Genomic DNA, 26471 nt, shown 5'->3' with positions numbered 1-26471 from the left:
GTGACTGCACCAGCAGAATAGTGAGTGCAGCTCTGGAGTATAATACAGGAGGTAACTCAGGATCAGTAATGTAATGTATGTACACAGTGACTGCACCAGCAGAATAGTGAGTGCAGCTCTGGAGTATAATACAGGATGTAACTCAGGATCAGTAATGTAATGTATGTACACAGTGACTGCACCAGCAGAATAGTGAGTGCAGCTCTGGAGTATAATACAGGAGGTAAATCAGGATCAGTAATGTAATGTATGTACACAGTGACTGCACCAGCAGAATAGTGCGTGCAGCTCTGGAGTATAATACAGGAGGTAAATCAGGATCAGTAATGTAATGTATGTACACAGTGACTGCACCAGCAGAATAGTGCGTGCAGCTCTGGAGTATAATACAGGAGGTAAATCAGGATCAGTAATGTAATGTATGTACACAGTGTCTGCACCAGCAGAATAGTGAGTGCAGCTCTGGAGTATAATACAGGATGTAACTCAGGATCAGTAATGTAATGTATGTACACAGTGACTGCACCAGCAGAATAGTGAGTGCAGCTCTGGAGTATAATACAGGATGTAACTCAGGGTCTGTAATGTAATGTATGTACACAGTGACTGCACCAGCAGAATAGTGAGTGCAGCTCTGGAGTATAATACAGGAGGTAACTCAGGATCAGTAATGTAATGTATGTACACAGTGACTGCACCAGCAGAATAGTGCGTGCAGCTCTGGAGTATAATACAGGAGGTAAATCAGGATCAGTAATGTAATGTATGTACACAGTGACTGCACCAGCAGAATAGTGAGTGCAGCTCTGGAGTATAATACAGGATGTAACTCAGGATCAGTACTGTAATGTATGTGCACAGTGACTGCACCAGCAGAATAGTGAGCGCAGCTCTGGGGTATAATACAGGATGTAACTCAGGATCAGTAATGTAATGTATGTACACAGTGACTGCACCAGCAGAATAGTGAGCGCAGCTCTGGAGTATAATACAGGAGGTAACTCAGGATCAGTAATGTAATGTATGTACACAGTGACTGCACCAGCAGAATAGTGAGTGCAGCTCTGGAGTATAATACAGGATATAACTTAGGATCAGTAATGTAATGTATGTACACATTGACTGCACCAGCAGAATAGTGAGTGCAGCTCTGGAGTATAGTACAGGATTTAGCTCAGGATCAGTAATGTAATGTATGTATACAGTGACAGCACCAGCAGTATAGTGAGTGCAGCTCTGGAGTATAATACAGGATGTAACTCAGGATCAGTACTGTAATGTATGTGCACAGTGACTGCACCAGTAGAGTAGTGAGCGCAGCTCTGCGGTATAATACAGGATGTAACTCAGGATCAGTAATGTAATGTATGTACACAGTGTCTGCACCAGCAGAATAGTGAGCGCAGCTCTGGAGTATAATACAGGATGTAACTCAGGATCAGTAATGTAATGTATGTACACAGTGACTGTACCAGCAGAATAGTGAGTGCAGCTCTGGAGTATAATACAGGATGTAACACAGGATCAGTAATGTAATGTATGTACACAGTGACTGCACCAGCAGAGTAGTGAGTGCAGCTCTGGAGTATAATACAGGATGTAACACAGGATCAGTAATGTAATGCATGTACACAGTGACTGTACCAGCAGAATAGTGAGTGCAGCTCTGGAGTATAATACAGGATGTAACTCAGGATCAGTAATGTAATGTATGTACACAGTGACTGCACCAGCAGAATAGTGAGTGCAGCTCTGGAGTATAATACAGGATGTAACTCAGGATCAGTAATGTAATGTATGTACACAGTGACTGCACCAGCAGAATAGTGAGTGCAGCTCTGGAGTATAATACAGATTGTAAAACAGGATCAGTAATGTAATGTATGTACACAGTGACTGCACCAGCAGAATAGTGAGTGCAGCTCTGGAGGATAATACAGGATGTAACTCAGGATCAGTAATGTAATGTATGTACACAGTGACTGCACCAGCAGAATAGTGCGTGCAGCTCTGGAGTATAATACAGGAGGTAACTCAGGATCAGTAATGTAATGTATGTACACAGTGACTGCACCAGCAGAATAGTGAGTGCAGCTCTGGAGTATAATACAGGATGTAACTCAGGATCAGTAATGTAATGTATGTACACAGTGACTGCACCAGCAGAATAGTGAGTGCAGCTCTGGAGTATAATACAGGATGTAACTCAGGATCAGTAATGTAATGTATGTACACAGTGACTGCACCAGCAGAATAGTGAGCGCAGCTCTGGAGTATAATACAGGAGGTAACTCAGGATCAGTAATCTAATGTATGTACACAGTGACTGCACCAGCAGAATAGTGAGTGCAGCTCTGGAGTATAATACAGGAGGTAACTCAGGATCAGTAATGTAATGTATGTACACAGTGACTGCACCAGCAGAATAGTGAGTGCAGCTCTGGAGTATAATACAGGATGTAACTCAGGATCAGTAATGTAATGTATATACACAGTGACTGCACCAGCAGAATAGTGAGTGCAGCTCTGGAGTATAATACAGGATGTAACTCAGGATCAGTAATGTAATGTATGTACACAGTGACTGCACCAGCAGAATAGTGAGTGCAGCTCTGGAGTATAATACAGGATGTAACTCAGGATCAGTAATGTAATGTATGTACACAGTGACTGCCCCAGCAGAATAGTGAGTGCAGCTCTGGAGTATAATACAGGATGTAACTCAGGATCAGTAATGTAATGTATGTACACAGTGACTGCACCAGCAGAATAGTGAGTGCAGCTCTGGGGTATAATACAGGATGTAACTCAGGGTCAGTAATGTAATGTATGTACACAGCGACTGCACCAGCAGATTAGTGAGTGCAGCTCTGGAGTATAATACAGGAGGTAACTCAGGATCAGTAATGTAATGTATGTACACAATTACTGCCCAAGCAGAATAGTGAGTGCAGCTCTGGAGTATAATACAGGATGTAACTCAGGATCAGTAATGTAATGTATGTACGCAGTGACTGCAACAGCAGAATAGTGAGTGCAGCTCTGGAGTATAATACAGGAGGTAACTCAGGATCAGTAATGTAATGTATGTACACAGTGACTGCACCAGCAGAATAGTGAGTGCAGCTCTGGAGTATAATACAGGATGTAACTCAGGATCAGTAATGTAATGTATGTACACAGTGACTGCACCAGCAGAATAGTGAGTGCAGCTCTGGAGTATAATACAGGATGTAACTCAGGATCAGTAATGTAATGTATGTACACAGTGACTGCACCAGCAGAATAGTGAGTGCAGCTCTGGAGTATAATACAGGATGTAACTCAGGATCAGTAATGTAATGTATGTACACAGTGACTGCACCAGCAGAATAGTGAGTGCAGCTCTGGAGTATAATACAGGATGTAACTCAGGATCAGTAATGTAATGTATGTACACAGTGACTGCACCAGCAGAATAGTGAGTACAGCTCTGGGGTATAATACAGGATGTAACTCAGGATCAGTAATGTAATGTATGTACACAGTGTCTGCACCAGCAGAATAGTGAGTGCAGCTCTGGAGTATAATACAGGAGGTAACTCAGGATCAGTAATGTAATGTATGTACACAGTGACTGCACCAGCAGAATAGTGAGTGCAGCTCTGGAGTATAATACAGGAGGTAACTCAGGATCAGTAATGTAATGTATGTACACAGTGACTGCACCAGTAGAATAGTGAGTGCAGCTCCGGAGGATAATACAGGATGTAACTCAGGATCATTAATGTAATGTATGTACACAGTGACTGCACCAGCAGAATAGTGAGTGCAGCTCTGGAGTATAATACAGGATGTAACACAGGATCAGTAATGTAATGTATGTACACAGTGACTGCACCAGCAGAATAGTGAGTGCAGCTCTGGAGGATAATACAGGATGTAACTCAGGATCAGTAATGTAATGTATGTACACAGTGACTGCACCAGCAGAATAGTGCGTGCAGCTCTGGAGTATAATACAGGAGGTAACTCAGGATCAGTACTGCACCAGCAGAATAGTGAGCGCAGCTCTGGAGTATAATACAGGAGGTAACTCAGGATCAGTAATGTAATGTATGTACACAGTGACTGCACCAGCAGAATAGTGAGTGCAGCTCTGGAGTATAATACAGGATGTAACTCAGGATCAGTACTGCACCAGCAGAATAGTGAGCGCAGCTCTGGAGTATAATACAGGAGGTAACTCAGGATCAGTAATGTAATGTATGTACACAGTGACTGCACCAGCAGAATAGTGAGTGCAGCTCTGGAGTATAATACAGGATGTAACTCAGGATCAGTACTGTAATGTATGTGCACAGTGACTGCACCAGCAGAATAGTGAGCGCAGCTCTGGGGTATAATACAGGATGTAACTCAGGATCAGTAATGTAATGTATGTACACAGTGACTGCACCAGCAGAATAGTGAGCGCAGCTCTGGAGTATAATACAGGAGGTAACTCAGGATCAGTAATGTAATGTAAGTACACAGTGACTGCACCAGCAGAATAGTGAGTGCAGCTCTGGAGTATAATACAGGATATAACTCAGGATCAGTAATGTAATGTATGTACACATTGACTGCACCAGCAGAATAGTGAGTGCAGCTCTGGAGTATAGTACAGGATGTAACTCAGGATCAGTAATGTAATGTATGTACACAGTGACAGCACCAGCAGTATAGTGAGTGCAGCTCTGGAGGATAATACAGGATGTAACTCAGGATCAGTAATGTAATGTATGTACACAGTGACTGCACCAGCAGAATAGTGAGTGCAGCTCTGGAGTATAATACAGGATGTAACTCAGGATCAGTACTGTAATGTATGTGCACAGTGACTGCACCAGCAGAATAGTGAGCGCAGCTCTGCGGTATAATACAGGATGTAACACAGGATCAGTAATGTAATGTATGTACACAGTGTCTGCACCAGCAGAATAGTGAGCGCAGCTCTGGAGTATAATACAGGATGTAACTCAGGATCAGTAATGTAATGTATGTACACAGTGACTGTACCAGCAGAATAGTGAGTGCAGCTCTGGAGTATAATACAGGATGTAACACAGGATCAGTAATGTAATGTATGTACACAGTGACTGCACCAGCAGAATAGTGAGTGCAGCTCTGGAGTATAATACAGGATGTAACTCAGGATCAGTAATGTAATGTATGTACACAGTGACTGCACCAGCAGAATAGTGAGTGCAGCTCTGGAGTATAATACAGGATATAACTCAGGATCAGTAATGTAATGTATGTACACAGTGACTGCACCAGCAGAATAGTGAGTGCAGCTCTGGAGTATAACACAGGATGTAACTCAGGATCAGTAATGTAATGTATGTACACAGGGACTGCACCAGCAGAATAGTGAGTGCAGCTCTGGAGTATAAAACAGGAGGTAACTCAGGGTCTGTAATGTAATGTATGTACACAGTGACAGCACCAGCAGTATAGTGAGTGCAGCTCTGGAGTATAATACAGGATGTAACTCAGGATCAGTACTGTAATGTATGTGCACAGTGACTGCACCAGCAGAATAGTGAGTGCAGCTCTGGAGTATAATACAGGATGTAACTCAGGATCAGTAATGTAATGTATGTACACAGTGACTGTACCAGCAGAATAATGAGTGCAGCTCTGCGGTATAATACAGGATGTAACTCAGGATCAGTAATGTAATGTATGTACACAGTGTCTGCACCAGCAGAATAGTGAGCGCAGCTCTGGAGTATAATACAGGATGTAACTCAGGATCAGTAATGTAATGTATGTACACAGTGACTGTACCAGCAGAATAGTGAGTGCAGCTCTGGAGTATAATACAGGATGTAACACAGGATCAGTAATCGTATTGTATGTACACAGTGACTGCACCAGCAGAATAGTGAGTGCAGCTCTGGAGTATAATACAGGATGTAACACAGGATCAGTAATGTAATGTATGTACACAGTGACTGCACCAGCAGAATAGTGAGTGCAGCTCTGGAGTATAATACAGGAGGTAACTCAGGATCAGTAATGTAATGTATGTACACAGTGACTGCACCAGCAGAATAGTGAGTGCAGCTCTGGAGTATAATACAGGATGTAACTCAGGATCAGTAATGTAATGTATGTACACAGTGACTGCACCAGCAGAATAGTGAGTGCAGCTCTGGAGTATAATACAGGAGGTAAATCAGGATCAGTAATGTAATGTATGTACACAGTGACTGCACCAGCAGAATAGTGCGTGCAGCTCTGGAGTATAATACAGGAGGTAAATCAGGATCAGTAATGTAATGTATGTACACAGTGACTGCACCAGCAGAATAGTGCGTGCAGCTCTGGAGTATAATACAGGAGGTAAATCAGGATCAGTAATGTAATGTATGTACACAGTGTCTGCACCAGCAGAATAGTGAGTGCAGCTCTGGAGTATAATACAGGATGTAACTCAGGATCAGTAATGTAATGTATGTACACAGTGACTGCACCAGCAGAATAGTGAGTGCAGCTCTGGAGTATAATACAGGATGTAACTCAGGGTCTGTAATGTAATGTATGTACACAGTGACTGCACCAGCAGAATAGTGAGTGCAGCTCTGGAGTATAATACAGGAGGTAACTCAGGATCAGTAATGTAATGTATGTACACAGTGACTGCACCAGCAGAATAGTGCGTGCAGCTCTGGAGTATAATACAGGAGGTAAATCAGGATCAGTAATGTAATGTATGTACACAGTGACTGCACCAGCAGAATAGTGAGTGCAGCTCTGGAGTATAATACAGGATGTAACTCAGGATCAGTACTGTAATGTATGTGCACAGTGACTGCACCAGCAGAATAGTGAGCGCAGCTCTGGGGTATAATACAGGATGTAACTCAGGATCAGTAATGTAATGTATGTACACAGTGACTGCACCAGCAGAATAGTGAGCGCAGCTCTGGAGTATAATACAGGAGGTAACTCAGGATCAGTAATGTAATGTATGTACACAGTGACTGCACCAGCAGAATAGTGAGTGCAGCTCTGGAGTATAATACAGGATATAACTCAGGATCAGTAATGTAATGTATGTACACATTGACTGCACCAGCAGAATAGTGAGTGCAGCTCTGGAGTATAGTACAGGATTTAGCTCAGGATCAGTAATGTAATGTATGTATACAGTGACAGCACCAGCAGTATAGTGAGTGCAGCTCTGGAGTATAATACAGGATGTAACTCAGGATCAGTACTGTAATGTATGTGCACAGTGACTGCACCAGTAGAGTAGTGAGCGCAGCTCTGCGGTATAATACAGGATGTAACTCAGGATCAGTAATGTAATGTATGTACACAGTGTCTGCACCAGCAGAATAGTGAGCGCAGCTCTGGAGTATAATACAGGATGTAACTCAGGATCAGTAATGTAATGTATGTACACAGTGACTGTACCAGCAGAATAGTGAGTGCAGCTCTGGAGTATAATACAGGATGTAACACAGGATCAGTAATGTAATGTATGTACACAGTGACTGCACCAGCAGAGTAGTGAGTGCAGCTCTGGAGTATAATACAGGATGTAACACAGGATCAGTAATGTAATGCATGTACACAGTGACTGTACCAGCAGAATAGTGAGTGCAGCTCTGGAGTATAATACAGGATGTAACTCAGGATCAGTAATGTAATGTATGTACACAGTGACTGCACCAGCAGAATAGTGAGTGCAGCTCTGGAGTATAATACAGGATGTAACTCAGGATCAGTAATGTAATGTATGTACACAGTGACTGCACCAGCAGAATAGTGAGTGCAGCTCTGGAGTATAATACAGATTGTAAAACAGGATCAGTAATGTAATGTATGTACACAGTGACTGCACCAGCAGAATAGTGAGTGCAGCTCTGGAGGATAATACAGGATGTAACTCAGGATCAGTAATGTAATGTATGTACACAGTGACTGCACCAGCAGAATAGTGCGTGCAGCTCTGGAGTATAATACAGGAGGTAACTCAGGATCAGTAATGTAATGTATGTACACAGTGACTGCACCAGCAGAATAGTGAGTGCAGCTCTGGAGTATAATACAGGATGTAACTCAGGATCAGTAATGTAATGTATGTACACAGTGACTGCACCAGCAGAATAGTGAGTGCAGCTCTGGAGTATAATACAGGATGTAACTCAGGATCAGTAATGTAATGTATGTACACAGTGACTGCACCAGCAGAATAGTGAGCGCAGCTCTGGAGTATAATACAGGAGGTAACTCAGGATCAGTAATCTAATGTATGTACACAGTGACTGCACCAGCAGAATAGTGAGTGCAGCTCTGGAGTATAATACAGGAGGTAACTCAGGATCAGTAATGTAATGTATGTACACAGTGACTGCACCAGCAGAATAGTGAGTGCAGCTCTGGAGTATAATACAGGATGTAACTCAGGATCAGTAATGTAATGTATATACACAGTGACTGCACCAGCAGAATAGTGAGTGCAGCTCTGGAGTATAATACAGGATGTAACTCAGGATCAGTAATGTAATGTATGTACACAGTGACTGCACCAGCAGAATAGTGAGTGCAGCTCTGGAGTATAATACAGGATGTAACTCAGGATCAGTAATGTAATGTATGTACACAGTGACTGCCCCAGCAGAATAGTGAGTGCAGCTCTGGAGTATAATACAGGATGTAACTCAGGATCAGTAATGTAATGTATGTACACAGTGACTGCACCAGCAGAATAGTGAGTGCAGCTCTGGGGTATAATACAGGATGTAACTCAGGGTCAGTAATGTAATGTATGTACACAGCGACTGCACCAGCAGATTAGTGAGTGCAGCTCTGGAGTATAATACAGGAGGTAACTCAGGATCAGTAATGTAATGTATGTACACAATTACTGCCCAAGCAGAATAGTGAGTGCAGCTCTGGAGTATAATACAGGATGTAACTCAGGATCAGTAATGTAATGTATGTACGCAGTGACTGCAACAGCAGAATAGTGAGTGCAGCTCTGGAGTATAATACAGGAGGTAACTCAGGATCAGTAATGTATTGTATGTACACAGTGTCTGCACCAGCAGAATAGTGAGTGCAGCTCTGGAGTATAATACAGGATGTAACTCAGGATCAGTAATGTAATGTATGTACACAGTGACTGCACCAGCAGAATAGTGAGTGCAGCTCTGGAGTATAATACAGGATGTAACTCAGGATCAGTAATGTAATGTATGTACACAGTGACTGCACCAGCAGAATAGTGAGTGCAGCTCTGGGGTATAATACAGGATGTAACTCAGGGTCAGTAATGTAATGTATGTACACAGCGACTGCACCAGCAGATTAGTGAGTGCAGCTCTGGAGTATAATACAGGAGGTAACTCAGGATCAGTAATGTAATGTATGTACACAATGACTGCCCAAGCAGAATAGTGAGTGCAGCTCTGGAGTATAATACAGGATGTAACTCAGGATCAGTTAAGTAATGTATGTACGCAGTGACTGCACCAGCAGAATAGTGAGTGCAGCTCTGGAGTATAATACAGTATGTATCTCAGGATCAGTAATGTAATGTATGTATACAGTGACTGCATCCGCAGAATAGTGAGTGCAGCTCTGGAGTATAATACAGGAGGTAACTCAGGATCAGTAATGTAATGTATGTACACAGTGACTGCACCAGCAGAATAGTGAGTGCAGCTCTGGAGTATAATACAGGATGTAACTCAGGATCAGTAATGTAATGTATGTACACAGTGACTGCACCAGCAGGATAGTGAGTGCAGCTCTGGAGTATAATACAGGAGGTAACTCAGGATCAGTAATGTAATGTATGTACACAGTGATTGCACCAGCAGAATAGTGAGTGCAGCTCTGGAGTATAATACAGGATGTAACTCAGGATCAGTAATGTAATGTATGTACACGGTGACTGCACCAGCAGAATAGTGAGTGCAGCTCTGGAGTATAATACAGGAGGTAACTCAGGATCAGTAATGTAATGTATGTACACAGTGAATGCACCAGCAGAATAGTGAGTGCAGCTCTGGAGTATAATACAGGAGGTAACTCAGGATCAGTAATGTAATGTATGTACACAGTGACTGCACCAGCAGAATAGTGAGTGCAGCTCTGGAGTATAATACAGGAGGTAACTCAGGATCAGTAATGTAATGTATGTACACAGTGTCTGCACCAGCAGAATAGTGAGTGCAGCTCTGGAGTATAATACAGGAGGTAACTCAGGATCAGTAATGTAATGTATGTACACAGTGACTGCACCAGCAGAAGAGTGAGTGCAGCTCTGGAGTATAATACAGGAGGTAACTCAGGATCAGTAATGTAATGTATGTACACAGTGACTGCACCAGCAGAAGAGTGAGTGCAGCTCTGGAGTATAATACAGGATGTGGTCCGGATCAGTAATGTAATGTATGTACACAGTGACTGCACCAGCAGAATAGTGAGTGCAGCTCTGGAGTATAATACAGGATGTAACTCAGGATCAGTAATGTAATGTATGTACACAGTGACTGCACCAGCAGAATAGTGAGTGCAGCTCTGGAGTATAATACAGGATGTAACTCAGGATCAGTAATGTAATGTATGTACACAGTGACTGCACCAGCAGAATAGTGCGTGCAGCTCTGGAGTATAATACAGGAGGTAACTCAGGATCAGTAATGTAATGTATGTACACAGTGACTGCACCAGCAGAATAGTGAGTGCAGCTCTGGAGTATAATACAGGATGTAACTCAGGATCAGTACTGTAATGTATGTGCACAGTGACTGCACCAGCAGAATAGTGAGCGCAGCTCTGGGGTATAATACAGGATGTAACTCAGGATCAGTAATGTAATGTATGTACACAGTGACTGCACCAGCAGAATAGTGAGCGCAGCTCTGGAGTACAATACAGGAGGTAACTCAGGATCAGTAATGTAATGTATGTACACAGTGACTGCACCAGCAGAATAGTGAGTGCAGCTCTGGAGTATAATACAGGATATAACTCAGGATCAGTAATGTAATGTATGTACACATTGACTGCACCAGCAGAATAGTGAGTGCAGCTCTGGAGTATAGTACAGGATGTAACTCAGGATCAGTAATGTAATGTATGTACACAGTGACAGCACCAGCAGTATAGTGAGTGCAGCTCTGGAGTATAATACAGGATGTAACTCAGGATCAGTACTGTAATGTATGTGCACAGTGACTGCACCAGCAGAATAGTGAGCACAGCTCTGGAGTATAATACAGGAGGTAGCTCAGGATCAGTAATGTAATGTATGTACACAGTGACTGCACCAGCAGAATAGTGAGTGCAGCTCTGGGGTATAATACAGGATGTAACTCAGGGTCAGTAATGTAATGTATGTACACAGCGACTGCACCAGCAGATTAGTGAGTGCAGCTCTGGAGTATAATACAGGTTGTAACTCAGGATCAGTAATGTAATGTATGTACACAGTGACTGCACCAGCAGAATAGTGAGTGCAGCTCTGGAGTATAATACAGGAGGTAACTCAGGATCAGTAATGTAATGTATGTACACAATGACTGCCCAAGCAGAATAGTGAGTGCAGCTCTGGAGTATAATACAGGATGTAACTCAGGATCAGTAATGTAATGTATGTACGCAGTGACTGCACCAGCAGAATAGTGAGTGCAGCTCTGGAGTATAACACAGGAGGTAACTCAGGATCAGTAATGTATTGTATGTACACAGTGACTGCACCAGCAGAATAGTGAGTGCAGCTCTGGAGTATAATACAGTATGTATCTCAGGATCAGTAATGTAATGTATGTATACAGTGACTGCATCCGCAGAATAGTGAGTGCAGCTCTGGAGTATAATACAGGAGGTAACTCAGGATCAGTAATGTAATGTATGTACACAGTGACTGCACCAGCAGAATAGTGAGTGCAGCTCTGGAGTATAATACAGGAGGTAACTCAGGATCAGTAATGTAATGTATGTACACAGTGACTGCACCAGCAGAATAGTGAGTGCAGCTCTGGAGTATAATACAGTATGTATCTCAGGATCAGTAATGTAATGTATGTATACACTGACTGCATCCGCAGAATAGTGAGTGCAGCTCTGGAGTATAATACAGGATGTAACTCAGGATCAGTAATGTAATGTATGTACACAGTGACTGCACCAGCAGAATAGTGAGTGCAGCTCTGGAGTATAATACAGGAGGTAACTCAGGATCAGTAATGTAATGTATGTACACAGTGATTGCACCAGCAGAATAGTGAGTGCAGCTCTGGAGTATAATACAGGATGTAACTCAGGATCAGTAATGTAATGTATGTACACAGTGACTGCACCAGCAGAATAGTGAGTGCAGCTCTGGAGTATAATACAGGAGGTAACTCAGGATCAGTAATGTAATGTATGTACACAGTGACTGCACCAGCAGAATAGTGAGTGCAGCTCTGGAGTATAATACAGGAGGTAACTCAGGATCAGTAATGTAATGTATGTACACAGTGACTGCACCAGCAGAATAGTGAGTGCAGCTCTGGAGTATAATACAGGAGGTAACTCAGGATCAGTAATGTAATGTATGTACACAGTGTCTGCACCAGCAGAATAGTGAGTGCAGCTCTGGAGTATAATACAGGAGGTAACTCAGGATCAGTAATGTAATGTATGTACACAGTGACTGCACCAGCAGAAGAGTGAGTGCAGCTCTGGAGTATAATACAGGAGGTAACTCAGGATCAGTAATGTAATGTATGTACACAGTGACTGCACCAGCAGAAGAGTGAGTGCAGCTCTGGAGTATAATACAGGATGTGGTCCGGATCAGTAATGTAATGTATGTACACAGTGACTGCACCAGCAGAATAGTGAGTGCAGCTCTGGAGTATAATACAGGATGTAACTCAGGATCAGTAATGTAATGTATGTACACAGTGACTGCACCAGCAGAATAGTGAGTGCCGCTCTGGAGTATAATACAGGATGTAACTCAGGATCAGTAATGTAATGTATGTACACAGTGACTGCACCAGCAGATTAGTGCGTGCAGCTCTGGAGTATAATACAGGAGGTAACTCAGGATCAGTAATGTAATGTATGTACACAGTGACTGCACCAGCAGTATAGTGAGTGCAGCTCTGGAGTATAATACAGGATGTAACTCGGGATCAGTAATGTAATGTATGTACACAGTGACTGCACCAGCAGAATAGTGAGCGCAGCTCTGTGGTATAATACAGGATGTAACTCAGGATCAGTAATGTAATGTATGTACACAGTGACTGCACCAGCAGAATAGTGAGCGCAGCTCTGGAGTATAATACAGGAGGTAACTCAGGATCAGTAATGTAATGTATGTACACAGTGACTGCACCAACAGAATAGTGAGCGCAGCTCTGCGGTATAATACAGGATGTAACTCAGGATCAGTAATGTAATGTATGTACACAGTGTCTGCACCAGCAGAATAGTGAGCGCAGCTCTGGAGTATAATACAGGATGTAACTCAGGATCAGTAATGTAATGTATGTACACAGTGACTGTACCAGCAGAATAGTGAGTGCAGCTCTGGAGTATAATACAGGATGTAACACAGGATCAGTAATGTAATGTATGTACACAGTGACTGCACCAGCAGAATAGTGAGTGCAGCTCTGGAGTATAATACAGGATGTAACACAGGATCAGTAATGTAATGCATGTACACAGTGACTGTACCAGCAGAATAGTGAGTGCAGCTCTGGAGTATAATACAGGATGTAACTCAGGATCAGTAATGTAATGTATGTACACAGTGACTGCACCAGCAGAATAGTGAGTGCAGCTCTGGAGTATAATACAGGATGTAACTCAGGATCAGTAATGTAATGTATGTACACAGTGACTGCACCAGCAGAATAGTGAGTGCAGCTCTGGAGTATAATACAGATTGTAAAACAGGATCAGTAATGTAATGTATGTACACAGTGACTGCACCAGCAGAATAGTGAGTGCAGCTCTGGAGGATAATACAGGATGTAACTCAGGATCAGTAATGTAATGTATGTACACAGTGACTGCACCAGCAGAATAGTGAGTGCAGCTCTGGAGTATAATACAGGATGTAACTCAGGATCAGTAATGTAATGTATGTACACAGTGACTGCACCAGCAGAATAGTGAGCACAGCTCTGGAGTATAATACAGGAGGTAACTCAGGATCAGTAATGTAATGTATGTACACAGTGACTGCACCAGCAGAATAGTTCGTGCAGCTCTGGAGTATAATACAGGATGTAACTCAGGATCAGTAATGTAATGTATGTACACAGTGACTGCCCCAGCAGAATAGTGAGTGCAGCTCTGGAGTATGATACAGGAGGTAACTCAGGATCAGTAATGTAATGTATGTACACAGTGACTGCACCAGCAGAATAGTGCATGCAGCTCTGGAGTATAATACAGGATGTAACTCAGGATCAGTAATGTAATGTATGTACACAGTGACTGCCCCAGCAGAATAGTGAGTGCAGCTCTGGAGTATGATACAGGAGGTAACTCAGGATCAGTAATGTAATGTATGTACACAGTGACTGCACCAGCAGAATAGTGCGTGCAGCTCTGGAGTATAATACAGGAGGTAACTCAGGATCAGTAATGTAATGTATGTACACAGTGACTGCACCAGCAGAATAGTGCGTGCAGCTCTGGAGTATAATACAGGAGGTAACTCAGGATCAGTAATGTAATGTATGTACACAGTGACTGCACCAGCAGAATAGTGAGCACAGCTCTGGAGTATAATACAGGAGGTAACTCAGGATCAGTAATGTAATGTATGTACACAGTGACTGCACCAGCAGAATAGTGAGTGCAGCTCTGGAGTATAATACAGGATGTAACTCAGGATCAGTAATGTAATGTATGTACACAGTGACTGCACCAGCAGAATAGTGAGTGCAGCTCTGGAGTATAATACAGGATGTGGTCCGGATCAGTAATGTAATGTATGTACACAGTGACTGCACCAGCAGAATAGTGAGTGCAGCTCTGGAGTATAATACAGGATGTGGTCCGGAGCATCTACAGAGGTCACAACCTCTTTTCCCTGTTGCATGTAGAGATAAGATTGCACTGTGGCCCCCCGGTAGATGAGGGGCCCCCATTGTCTCCTCTGCTCCTTTCTATGTTCATTGATATCTTTCTGTGTTGCAGATGGTTATGATCCCAAAAACAAGCACCACCACGACCTCCTCCTCTGCCTCCTCATGACCTCATGTGACCTCTCTGATCAAACCAAAGGCTGGAAAACCACCAGAAAGATTGCTGTGAGTGCCCGCTCCTGAAATACTCTGTGATGCTGTAGCTGATGCTCCTTCATCAGTGTCTTGTTCTGCGGCCGCGGAGTGGTTGGAATTAACTAGAACCTGAAGAAAAGGGAAAGGAAACTCTGCTGAATGTAATCTGATTATAATCTGTCATTACAGGAGCTGATTTACAAAGAATTCTTCTCTCAGGGCGACCTGGTGAGTGACGGCACCAAATACAGGACCCCCACCCGATATCTGCACCTACAGGACCCCACCCGATATCTGCACCTACAGGACCCCACCCGATATCTGCACCTACAGGACCCCACCCGATATCTGCACCTACAGGACCCCACCCGATATCTGCACATACAGGACCCCCACCCGATATCTGCACCTACAGGACCCCCCCCGATATCTGCACCTACGGGACCCCCACCCGATATCTGCACATACAGGACCCCACCCGATATCTGCACCTACAGGACCCCCACCCGATATCTGCACATACAGGACCCCACCCGATATCTGCACCTACAGGACCCCACCCGATATCTGCACCTACAGGACCCCACCCGATATCTGCACATACAGGACCCCACCCGATATCTGCACCTACAGGACCCCCACCCGATATCTGCACATACAGGACCCCACCCGATATCTGCACCTACAGGACCCCACCCGATATCTGCACATACAGGACCCCACCCGATATCTGCACCTACAGGACCCCCACCCGATATCTGCACATACACGACCCCCACCCGATATCTGCACCTACAGGACCCCACCCGATATCTGCACCTACAGGACCCCACCCGATATCTGCACATACAGGACCCCACCCGATATCTGCACCTACAGGACCCCACCCGATATCTGCACCTACAGGACCCCACCCGATATCTGCACATACAGGACCCCACCCGATATCTGCACCTACAGGACCCCCACCCGATATCTGCACATACACGACCCCCACCCGATATCTGCACCTACAGGACCCCACCCGATATCTGCACCTACAGGACCCCACCCGATATCTGCACCTACAGGACCCCCACCCGATATCTGCACCTACAGGACCCCACCCGATATCTGCACCTACAGGACCCCACCCGATATCTGCACCTACAGGACCCCACCCGATATCTGCACCTACAGGACCCCACCCGATATCTGCACCTACAGGACCCCACCCGATATCTGCACATACAGGACCCCCACCCGATATCTGCACCTACAGGACCCCACCCGATATCTGCACCTACAGGACCCCCACCCGATATCTGCACATACAGGACCCCACCCGATATCTGCACCTACAGGACCCCCACCCGATATCTGCACCTACAGGACCCCCACCCGATATCTGCACATACAGGACCCCACCCGATATCTGCACATACAGGACCCCACCCGATATCTGCACCTACAGGACCCCCACCCGATATCTGCACATACAGGACCCCACCCGATATCTGCACCTACAGGACCCCCACCCGATATCTGCACCTACAGGACCCCACCCGATATCTGCACCTACAGGACCCCCACCCGATATCTGCACATACAGGACCCCACCCGATATCTGCACCTACAGGACCCCCACCCGATATCTGCACATACAGGACCCCACCCGATATCTGCACCTACAGGACCCCCACCCGATATCTGCACCTACAGGACCCCCACCCAATATCTGCACATACAGGACCCCACCCGATATCTGCACATACAGGACCCCACCCGATATCTGCACATACAGGACCCCCACCCGATATCTGCACCTACAGGACCCCACCCGATATCTGCACATACAGGACCCCACCCGATATCTGCACGTACAGGACCCCACCCGATATCTGCACCTACAGGACCCCCACCCGATATCTGCACCTACAGGACCCCCACCCGATATCTGCACCTACAGGACCCCCACCCGATATCTGCACATACAGGACCCCACCCGATATCTGCACATACAGGACCCCACCCGATATCTGCACCTACAGGACCCCCACCCGATATCTGCACGTACAGGACCCCACCCGATATCTGCACCTACAGGACCCCCACCCAATATCTGCACATACACGACCCCCACCCAATATCTGCACATACACGACCCCCACCCGATATCTGCACCTACAGGACCCCCACCCGATATCTGCACCTACAGGACCCCACCCGATATCTGCACCTACAGGATCCCACCCGATATCTGCACCTACAGGACCCCACCCGATATCTGCACCTACAAGACCCCACCCGATATCTGCACCTACAGGACCCCCCACTAGATATCTGCACCTACAGGACCCCCACCCGATATCTGCACCTACAGGACCCCCACCCGATATCTGCACCTACAGGACCCCCACCCGATATCTGCACCTACAGGACCCCCACCCGATATCTGCACCTACAGGACCCCCACCCGATATCTGCACCTACAGGACCCCACCCGATATCTGCACCTACAGGACCCCACCCGATATCTGCACCTACAGGACCCCCACCCGATATCTGCACCTACAGGATCCCACCCGATATCTGCACCTACAGGACCCCACCCGATATCTGCACCTACAGGACCCCACCCGATATCTGCACCTACAGGACCCCCACCCGATATCTGCACCTACAGAACCCCAACCCGATATCTGCACCTACAGTACCCCACCCGATATCTGCACCTACACGACCCCCACCCGATATCTGCCCCTACACGACCCCACCTGATATCTGCACCTACACGACCCCCACCTGATATCTGCACCTACACGACCCCCACCCGATATCTGCACCTACACGACCCCACCCGATATCTGCACCTACACGACCCCCACCCGATATCTGCCCCTACACGACCCCACCTGATATCTGCACCTACACGACCCCCACCTGATATCTGCACCTACACGACCCCCACCCGATATCTGCACCTACACGACCCCCACCCGATATCTGCACATACAGGACCCCACCCGATATCTGCACCTACAGGACCCCACCCGATATCTGCACCTACAGGACCCCACCCGATATCTGCACCTACAGGACCCCCACCCGATATCTGCACATACAGGACCCCACCCGATATCTGCACCTACAGGACCCCCACCCGATATCTGCACCTACAGGACCCCCACCCGATATCTGCACATACAGGACCCCACCCGATATCTGCACCTACAGGACCCCCACCCGATATCTGCACCTACAGGATCCCACCCGATATCTGCACATACAGGACCCCCACCCGATATCTGCACCTACAGGACCCCACCCGATATCTGCACCTACAGGACCCCCACCCGATATCTGCACATACAGGACCCCACCCGATATCTGCACCTACAGGACCCCCACCCGATATCTGCACCTACAGGACCCCCACCCGATATCTGCACATACAGGACCCCACCCGATATCTGCACATACAGGACCCCACCCGATATCTGCACCTACAGGACCCCCACCCGATATCTGCACATACAGGACCCCACCCGATATCTGCACCTACAGGACCCCCACCCGATATCTGCACCTACAGGACCCCACCCGATATCTGCACCTACAGGACCCCCACCCGATATCTGCACATACAGGACCCCACCCGATATCTGCACCTACAGGACCCCCACCCGATATCTGCACATACAGGACCCCACCCGATATCTGCACCTACAGGACCCCCACCCGATATCTGCACCTACAGGACCCCACCCGATATCTGCACCTACAGGACCCCCACCCGATATCTGCACATACAGGACCCCACCCGATATCTGCACCTACAGGACCCCCACCCGATATCTGCACATACAGGACCCCACCCGATATCTGCACCTACAGGACCCCCACCCGATATCTGCACCTACAGGACCCCCACCCAATATCTGCACATACAGGACCCCACCCGATATCTGCACATACAGGACCCCACCCGATATCTGCACATACAGGACCCCCACCCGATATCTGCACCTACAGGACCCCACCCGATATCTGCACATACAGGACCCCACCCGATATCTGCACGTACAGGACCCCACCCGATATCTGCACCTACAGGACCCCCACCCGATATCTGCACCTACAGGACCCCCACCCGATATCTGCACCTACAGGACCCCCACCCGATATCTGCACATACAGGACCCCACCCGATATCTGCACATACAGGACCCCACCCGATATCTGCACCTACAGGACCCCCACCCGATATCTGCACGTACAGGACCCCACCCGATATCTGCACCTACAGGACCCCCACCCAATATCTGCACATACACGACCCCCACCCAATATCTGCACATACACGACCCCCACCCGATATCTGCACCTACAGGACCCCCACCCGATATCTGCACCTACAGGACCCCACCCGATATCTGCACCTACAGGATCCCACCCGATATCTGCACCTACAGGACCCCACCCGATATCTGCACCTACAAGACCCCACCCGATATCTGCACCTACAGGACCCCCCACTAGATATCTGCACCTACAGGACCCCCACCCGATATCTGCACCTACAGGACCCCCACCCGATATCTGCACCTACAGGACCCCCACCCGATATCTGCACCTACAGGACCCCCACCCGATATCTGCACCTACAGGACCCCCACCCGATATCTGCACCTACAGGACCCCACCCGATATCTGCACCTACAGGACCCCACCCGATATCTGCACCTACAGGACCCCCACCCGATATCTGCACCTACAGGATCCCACCCGATATCTGCACCTACAGGACCCCACCCGATATCTGCACCTACAGGACCCCACCCGATATCTGCACCTACAGGACCCCCACCCGATATCTGCACCTACAGAACCCCAACCCGATATCTGCACCTACAGTACCCCACCCGATATCTGCACCTACACGACCCCCACCCGATATCTGCCCCTACACGACCCCACCTGATATCTGCACCTACACGACCCCCACCTGATATCTGCACCTACACGACCCCCACCCGATATCTGCACCTACACGACCCCACCCGATATCTGCACCTACACGACCCCCACCCGATATCTGCCCCTACACGACCCCACCTGATATCTGCACCTACACGACCCCCACCTGATATCTGCACCTACACGACCCCCACCCGATATCTGCACCTACACGACCCCCACCCGATATCTGCACATACAGGACCCCACCCGATATCTGCACCTACAGGACCCCACCCGATATCTGCACCTACAGGACCCCACCCGATATCTGCACCTACAGGACCCCCACCCGATATCTGCACATACAGGACCCCACCCGATATCTGCACCTACAGGACCCCCACCCGATATCTGCACCTACAGGACCCCCACCCGATATCTGCACATACAGGACCCCACCCGATATCTGCACCTACAGGACCCCCACCCGATATCTGCACCTACAGGATCCCACCCGATATCTGCACCTACAGGACCCCACCCGATATCTGCACCTACAGGACCCCCACCTGATATCTGCACCTACAGAACCCCAACCCGATATCTGCACCTACAGTACCCCACCCGATATCTGCACCTACACGACCCCCACCCGATATCTGCCCCTACACGACCCCACCTGATATCTGCACCTACACGACCCCCACCTGATATCTGCACCTACACGACCCCCACCTGATATCTGCACCTACAGGACCCCCACCCGATATCTGCACATACAGGACCCCACCCGATATCTGCACATACAGGACCCCACCCGATATCTGCACCTACAGGACCCCCACCCGCTATCTGCACGTACAGGACCCCACCCGATATCTGCACCTACAGGACCCCCACCCAATATCTGCACATACACGACCCCCACCCAATATCTGCACATACACGACCCCCACCCGATATCTGCACCTACAGGACCCCCACCCGATATCTGCACCTACAGGATCCCACCCGATATCTGCACCTACAGGACCCCACCCGATATCTGCACCTACAGGACCCCACCCGATATCTGCACCTACAGGACCCCACCCGATATCTGCACCTACAGGACCCCACCCGATATCTGCACCTACAGGACCCCCCACTAGATATCTGCACCTACAGGACCCCCACCCGATATCTGCACCTACAGGACCCCCACCCGATATCTGCACCTACAGGACCCCCACCCGATATCTGCACCTACAGGACCCCCACCCGATATCTGCACCTACAGGACCCCCACCCGATATCTGCACCTACAGGACCCCACCCGATATCTGCACCTACAGGACCCCACCCGATATCTGCACCTACAGGACCCCCACCCGATATCTGCACCTACAGGATCCCACCCGATATCTGCACCTACAGGACCCCACCCGATATCTGCACCTACAGGACCCCCACCCGATATCTGCACCTACAGAACCCCAACCCGATATCTGCACCTACAGTACCCCACCCGATATCTGCACCTACACGACCCCCACCCGATATCTGCCCCTACACGACCCCCACCTGATATCTGCACCTACACGACCCCCACCCGATATCTGCACCTACAGGACCCCCACCCGATATCTGCACCTACAGGACCCCCACCCGATATCTGCACCTACAGGACCCCACCCGATATCTGCACCTACAGGACCCCACCCGATATCTGCACCTACAGGACCCCCACCCGATATCTGCACCTACAGGATCCCACCCGATATCTGCACCTACAGGACCCCACCCGATATCTGCACCTACAGAACCCCAACCCGATATCTGCACCTACAGTACCCCACCCGATATCTGCACCTACAGGACCCCACCCGATATCTGCACCTACAGGACCCCCACCAGATATATGTAAATACAGGACCCCACCCGATATCTGCACCTACACGACCCCCCCACCCGATATCTGCACCTACAGGACCCCCACCAGATATATGTAAATACAGGACCCCACCCGATATCTGCACCTACACGACCCCCACCCGATATCTGCCCCTACACGACCCCCACCTGATATCTGCACCTACACGACCCCCACCCGATATCTGCACCTACAGTACCCCCACCCGATATCTGCACCTACAGGACCCCCACCCGATATCTGCACCTACAGGACCCCCTCCCGATATCTGCACCTACAGGACCCCACCCGATATCTGCACCTACAGGACCCCACCCGATATCTGCACCTACAGGATCCCACCCGATATCTGCACCTACAGGACCCCACCCGATATCTGCACCTACAGAACCCCAACCCGATATCTGCACCTACAGTACCCCACCCGATATCTGCACCTACACGACCCCCACCTGATATCTGCACCTACACGACCCCCACCCGATATCTGCACCTACAGGACCCCCACCCAATATCTGCACCTACAGGACCCCCACCCGATATCTGCACCTACAGGACCCCACCCGATATCTGCACCTACAGGACCCCCACCCGATATCTGCACCTACAGGACCCCACCCGATATCTGCACCTACAGGACCCCACCCGATATCTGCACCTACAGGATCCCACCCGATATCTGCACCTACAGGACCCCACCCGATATCTGCACCTACAGAACCCCAACCCGATATCTGCACCTACAGTACCTCACCCGATATCTGCACCTACACGACCCCCACCTGATATCTGCACCTACACGACCCCCACCCGATATCTGCACCTACAGGACCCCCACCCAATATCTGCACCTACAGGACCCCCACCCGATATCTGCACCTACAGGACCCCACCCGATATCTGCACCTACAGGACCTCCCCCACGCTGGCAGACTGTCCTCACCTCCATCTTGGCTTGTCACCTCTTTACTTTGCTCCGTCTGCAGGAGAAAGCCATGGGGAACCGTCCGAGCGAGATGATGGACCGGGAGAAGGCGTACATCCCCGAGCTGCAGATCAGCTTCATGGAGCACATCGCCATGCCCATCTACAAGTGAGTGCCGCAGCCACAGCACGACGAGGGGCCGAGCAGTGGGAAGACCCCCAACAAGGGTGTAGGGGATGACCCCAGGGGACAAGTGGTCTTGGGGTGTTAACCAGCACCAGGCGATGAGCCCATCATGTCTTGTCTCTAGTCACATCCAGAGCTGCATTCATATTTCAGCTTCTTCCCATAAGCCCTCTGAATGTCTCACTGCTGCTCCTGCTGGCTGTGTATGTGCATCACACGCTTGACTCTGCTGTGTTACCACAAAGCATCACAGCGGAGTAGAGGAATTGCATTGGAAATTAAATGCATCTTTGGCCGTGACTAGAGTATTAGATGTGAAGATGATATGTCCTAAGCTGTGTGATCAGGACGGTCTGCGTCTACTTTTTCCCCCTTTATTGTTGCCCATAATCTGTACAAATTCACTGAGAAAAAAAATCGGAAATAATTGTGAGGGGAAAATGCAAATAATAAGACTACAATAATGTGGTTGCATAAGTCTTCACACCCTCTTATTATTGGGGGTGTGGTTGGGTTCAGAATCAGCCGATCACAATTATCTCCATGATACACAGCAGTCAGTGCTCGGCCGCCAACATTGACAGTGATTCTGATTAACCCTAAAGTGTCGCTGCTCTGAGGATTTTCCTGACATTTTCTGGTCTGTAAACAGCTGACAACACAGCAAAGGGTCTCGGTGTGGAAAGTTATCAGTCAGGAGAAGGGACAAACACATTTCCCAGACATTAGATCTTCCATGGACACTGTGAAGACATCATCAAGAAGGGGATGAAATTTGGCCCAACGGTGAATATTATCTAGAACTGGACGTCCCTCAAAAATTGAAAAGTCAAGAAGAAAATTTGTCTAGGAAACTGACAAGAGGCCGACAGCAGCAAAAAGGAGCTGCAGGAATTTCTGGCCAGTCCTGGTTGTGTCCTGGCATGTGACAACAATCTCCTGTATTCTTTATATGTCTGGCCTGTGGGGTTGGAGGAAATACGGAAACCTTATGAAGACAAACATCCAGGCCCGGCGATGTCCTGCCAGAACCTCCATCATGTCACCAAAAGCAGGAAAATGTGTTCTGTCTGATGAGACTCTTTGGCGATAATTCTAAAAGGTCTGTTTGGTGAAAAATCAACACTGCACATCACCAGAAGATCACCATACCCTCAGTGAGGCATGGTGGAGGCAGCATTGTGCTCTAGAGCTGTTTTTCGGCCGCTGGAACTGGAGCTTTAGTCAGGAGGGAATTATGAATAGTTCCAAATATCCATCAATGTATCAAAACCTTCAGGTCTCTGCTAAAAAGCTGAAGATGAGGAAGAATTTCAGCGACAACGACCCTGAGCGACCTCCAAATCACCAAAACAACGGCTTCTCCAGAAAAAGATGAAAGTTCTGGAACAGCCGAACGCGGACCTGATCCCAAGGGACAGTCTGTGGTGACCTGAAGAGGCCGCTGGACACAGCAGATGCCCCCGCAATCAGATGTGGAGCCGGAAAAGATCTCCAATTATGGATGTGCCGAGTGATAGACTCCGACCCAAAAAAGACTGAATGTCAGAAATACACAGGGGACGGCAACAGAGGATTAGTGTAGGGGTGTGCAGATTTATGCAACCACATTATTTTCTTTCTTTTCCCACCTGAAAAGATTTCAGTTTGTTTCTTAATGGGCAGATTATGGGCGACAGTAAAGGGGGGAGTTGTGAAATGATTCTTCCTGGTAGGATCTCACTGGCGTGTGTAGACTTTTTCTGTGCCCTATACGCGCTCATGTGCCTGCTTCTGTCCTTGTGCAGGCTGCTGAAGGACCTGTTCCCGCTCTCTGCGGAGCTCTACGAGATCGTGGCCTCTAACCGCGTGAAGTGGAATCGGGTCTCCCACAAGTTCACCATCCGGGGGCTGCCCAGTAACAACTCGCTGGACTTCCTGGACGAGGAGTACGACATTCAGGAGAGCCTGGACGACGACTATAATAGACTGAACGGAGTGAACGGCTCGATGGAGGCGGAATGACCCCCGCGCCGCCGTGCGGACCCTCTGTACACGCATATCTGTACGTCCAGTGTCAGGACCATCGATTGTGCGCCTTGCTCCTCCGGGTTGTTTTGCCGTCAGTGTGCAGTGCAATGTATGTTACACCAGATGGCGCTGTGGAGCCACGGATCGATCCTCCCTGCGAATCTCGCCTCAAATTCACACACGCCGACCCCGCAGAAGAACATCGCGCCGTCGGATGTTTGCTGCAGATTTTTCCTGAACTGAATGTTGGGATTATTTTTTTTTTTCACTTAAGTCGTTATCCGCGGTCCCCCGCTGCAGACCGGACCGCACCCCCCACACCGCACCCCCCACACCACACCCCCCACACCGCACCCCCCACACCACACCCCTCCACACCGCAGCCCCCACACCGCAGCCCCCACACACCGCACCCCCCCACACCGCAGCCCCCCCACATCACACCCCCCACACCGCACCCCCCCACACCGCAGCCCCCCACACACCGCACCCCCCCACATCGCACCCCCCACACACCGCACCCCCCCACACCGCACCCCCCCACACCGCACCCCCCCACATCGCAGCCCCCCACACACCGCACCCCCCCACATCGCACCCCCCACACACCGCACCCCCCACACCGCAGCCCCCCCCACACCGCACCCCCCCACACACCGCACCCCCCCACACCGCACCCCCCCACACCGCACCCCCCACACCGCACCCCCTACACCGCACCCCCCCACACCGCAGCCCCCCACACCGCAGCCCCCCCCCACACCGCACCCCCCCACATCGCAACCCCCACACACCGCACCCCCCCACACCGCACCCCCCCACACCGCACCCCCCACACCGCACCCCCCACACCACACCCCCCACACCACACCCCCCCACACCGCACCCCCCACACCACACCCCCCACACACCGCACCCCCACACACCGCACCCCCCCACACCGCACCCCCCACGCCGCACCCCCCCACGCCGCACCCCCCCCACACCGCACCCCCCCACATCGCAACCCCCACACACCGCACCCCCCCACACCGCACCCCCCCACACCGCACCCCCCACACCGCACCCCCCACACCACACCCCCCACACCACACCCCCCCACACCGCACCCCCCACACCACACCCCCCACACACCGCACCCCCACACACCGCACCCCCCCACACCGCACCCCCCACGCCGCACCCCCCCACGCCGCACCCCCCCCACACCGCA

At 49.1% G+C, this 26471-nt stretch overlaps 1 protein-coding gene across 4 annotated transcripts in view; it reads left to right on the top strand.

Annotated features, from left to right (window-relative positions):
* PDE2A (phosphodiesterase 2A) overlaps positions 1 to 25635 on the top strand; it is a 758587-nt gene extending 732952 nt beyond the window's left edge. For all 4 annotated transcript variants that reach the window (XM_073661082.1, XM_073661081.1, XM_073661080.1 and 1 more), the window contains 4 exons: positions 15202 to 15314; positions 15474 to 15512; positions 23124 to 23230; positions 25036 to 25635. In XM_073661082.1, coding sequence (XP_073517183.1) covers positions 15202 to 15314; positions 15474 to 15512; positions 23124 to 23230; positions 25036 to 25252 — 476 coding nt within the window. In that variant the 3' untranslated portion in view covers positions 25253 to 25635. The remainder of the gene's footprint in view (positions 1 to 15201; positions 15315 to 15473; positions 15513 to 23123; positions 23231 to 25035) is intronic.
* The last annotated feature ends 836 nt before the right edge of the window (positions 25636 to 26471 follow it).

This window comes from Phyllobates terribilis, unplaced genomic scaffold (assembly GCF_046119375.1).
Source record: "Phyllobates terribilis strain yellow unplaced genomic scaffold, ASM4611937v1 Scaffold_2__4_contigs__length_985480577, whole genome shotgun sequence".
NCBI lineage: Eukaryota > Metazoa > Chordata > Amphibia > Anura > Dendrobatidae > Phyllobates > Phyllobates terribilis.
Note: the sequence above shows the minus strand (reverse complement) of the source record. Positions and strands in the feature narration are given on the sequence as shown.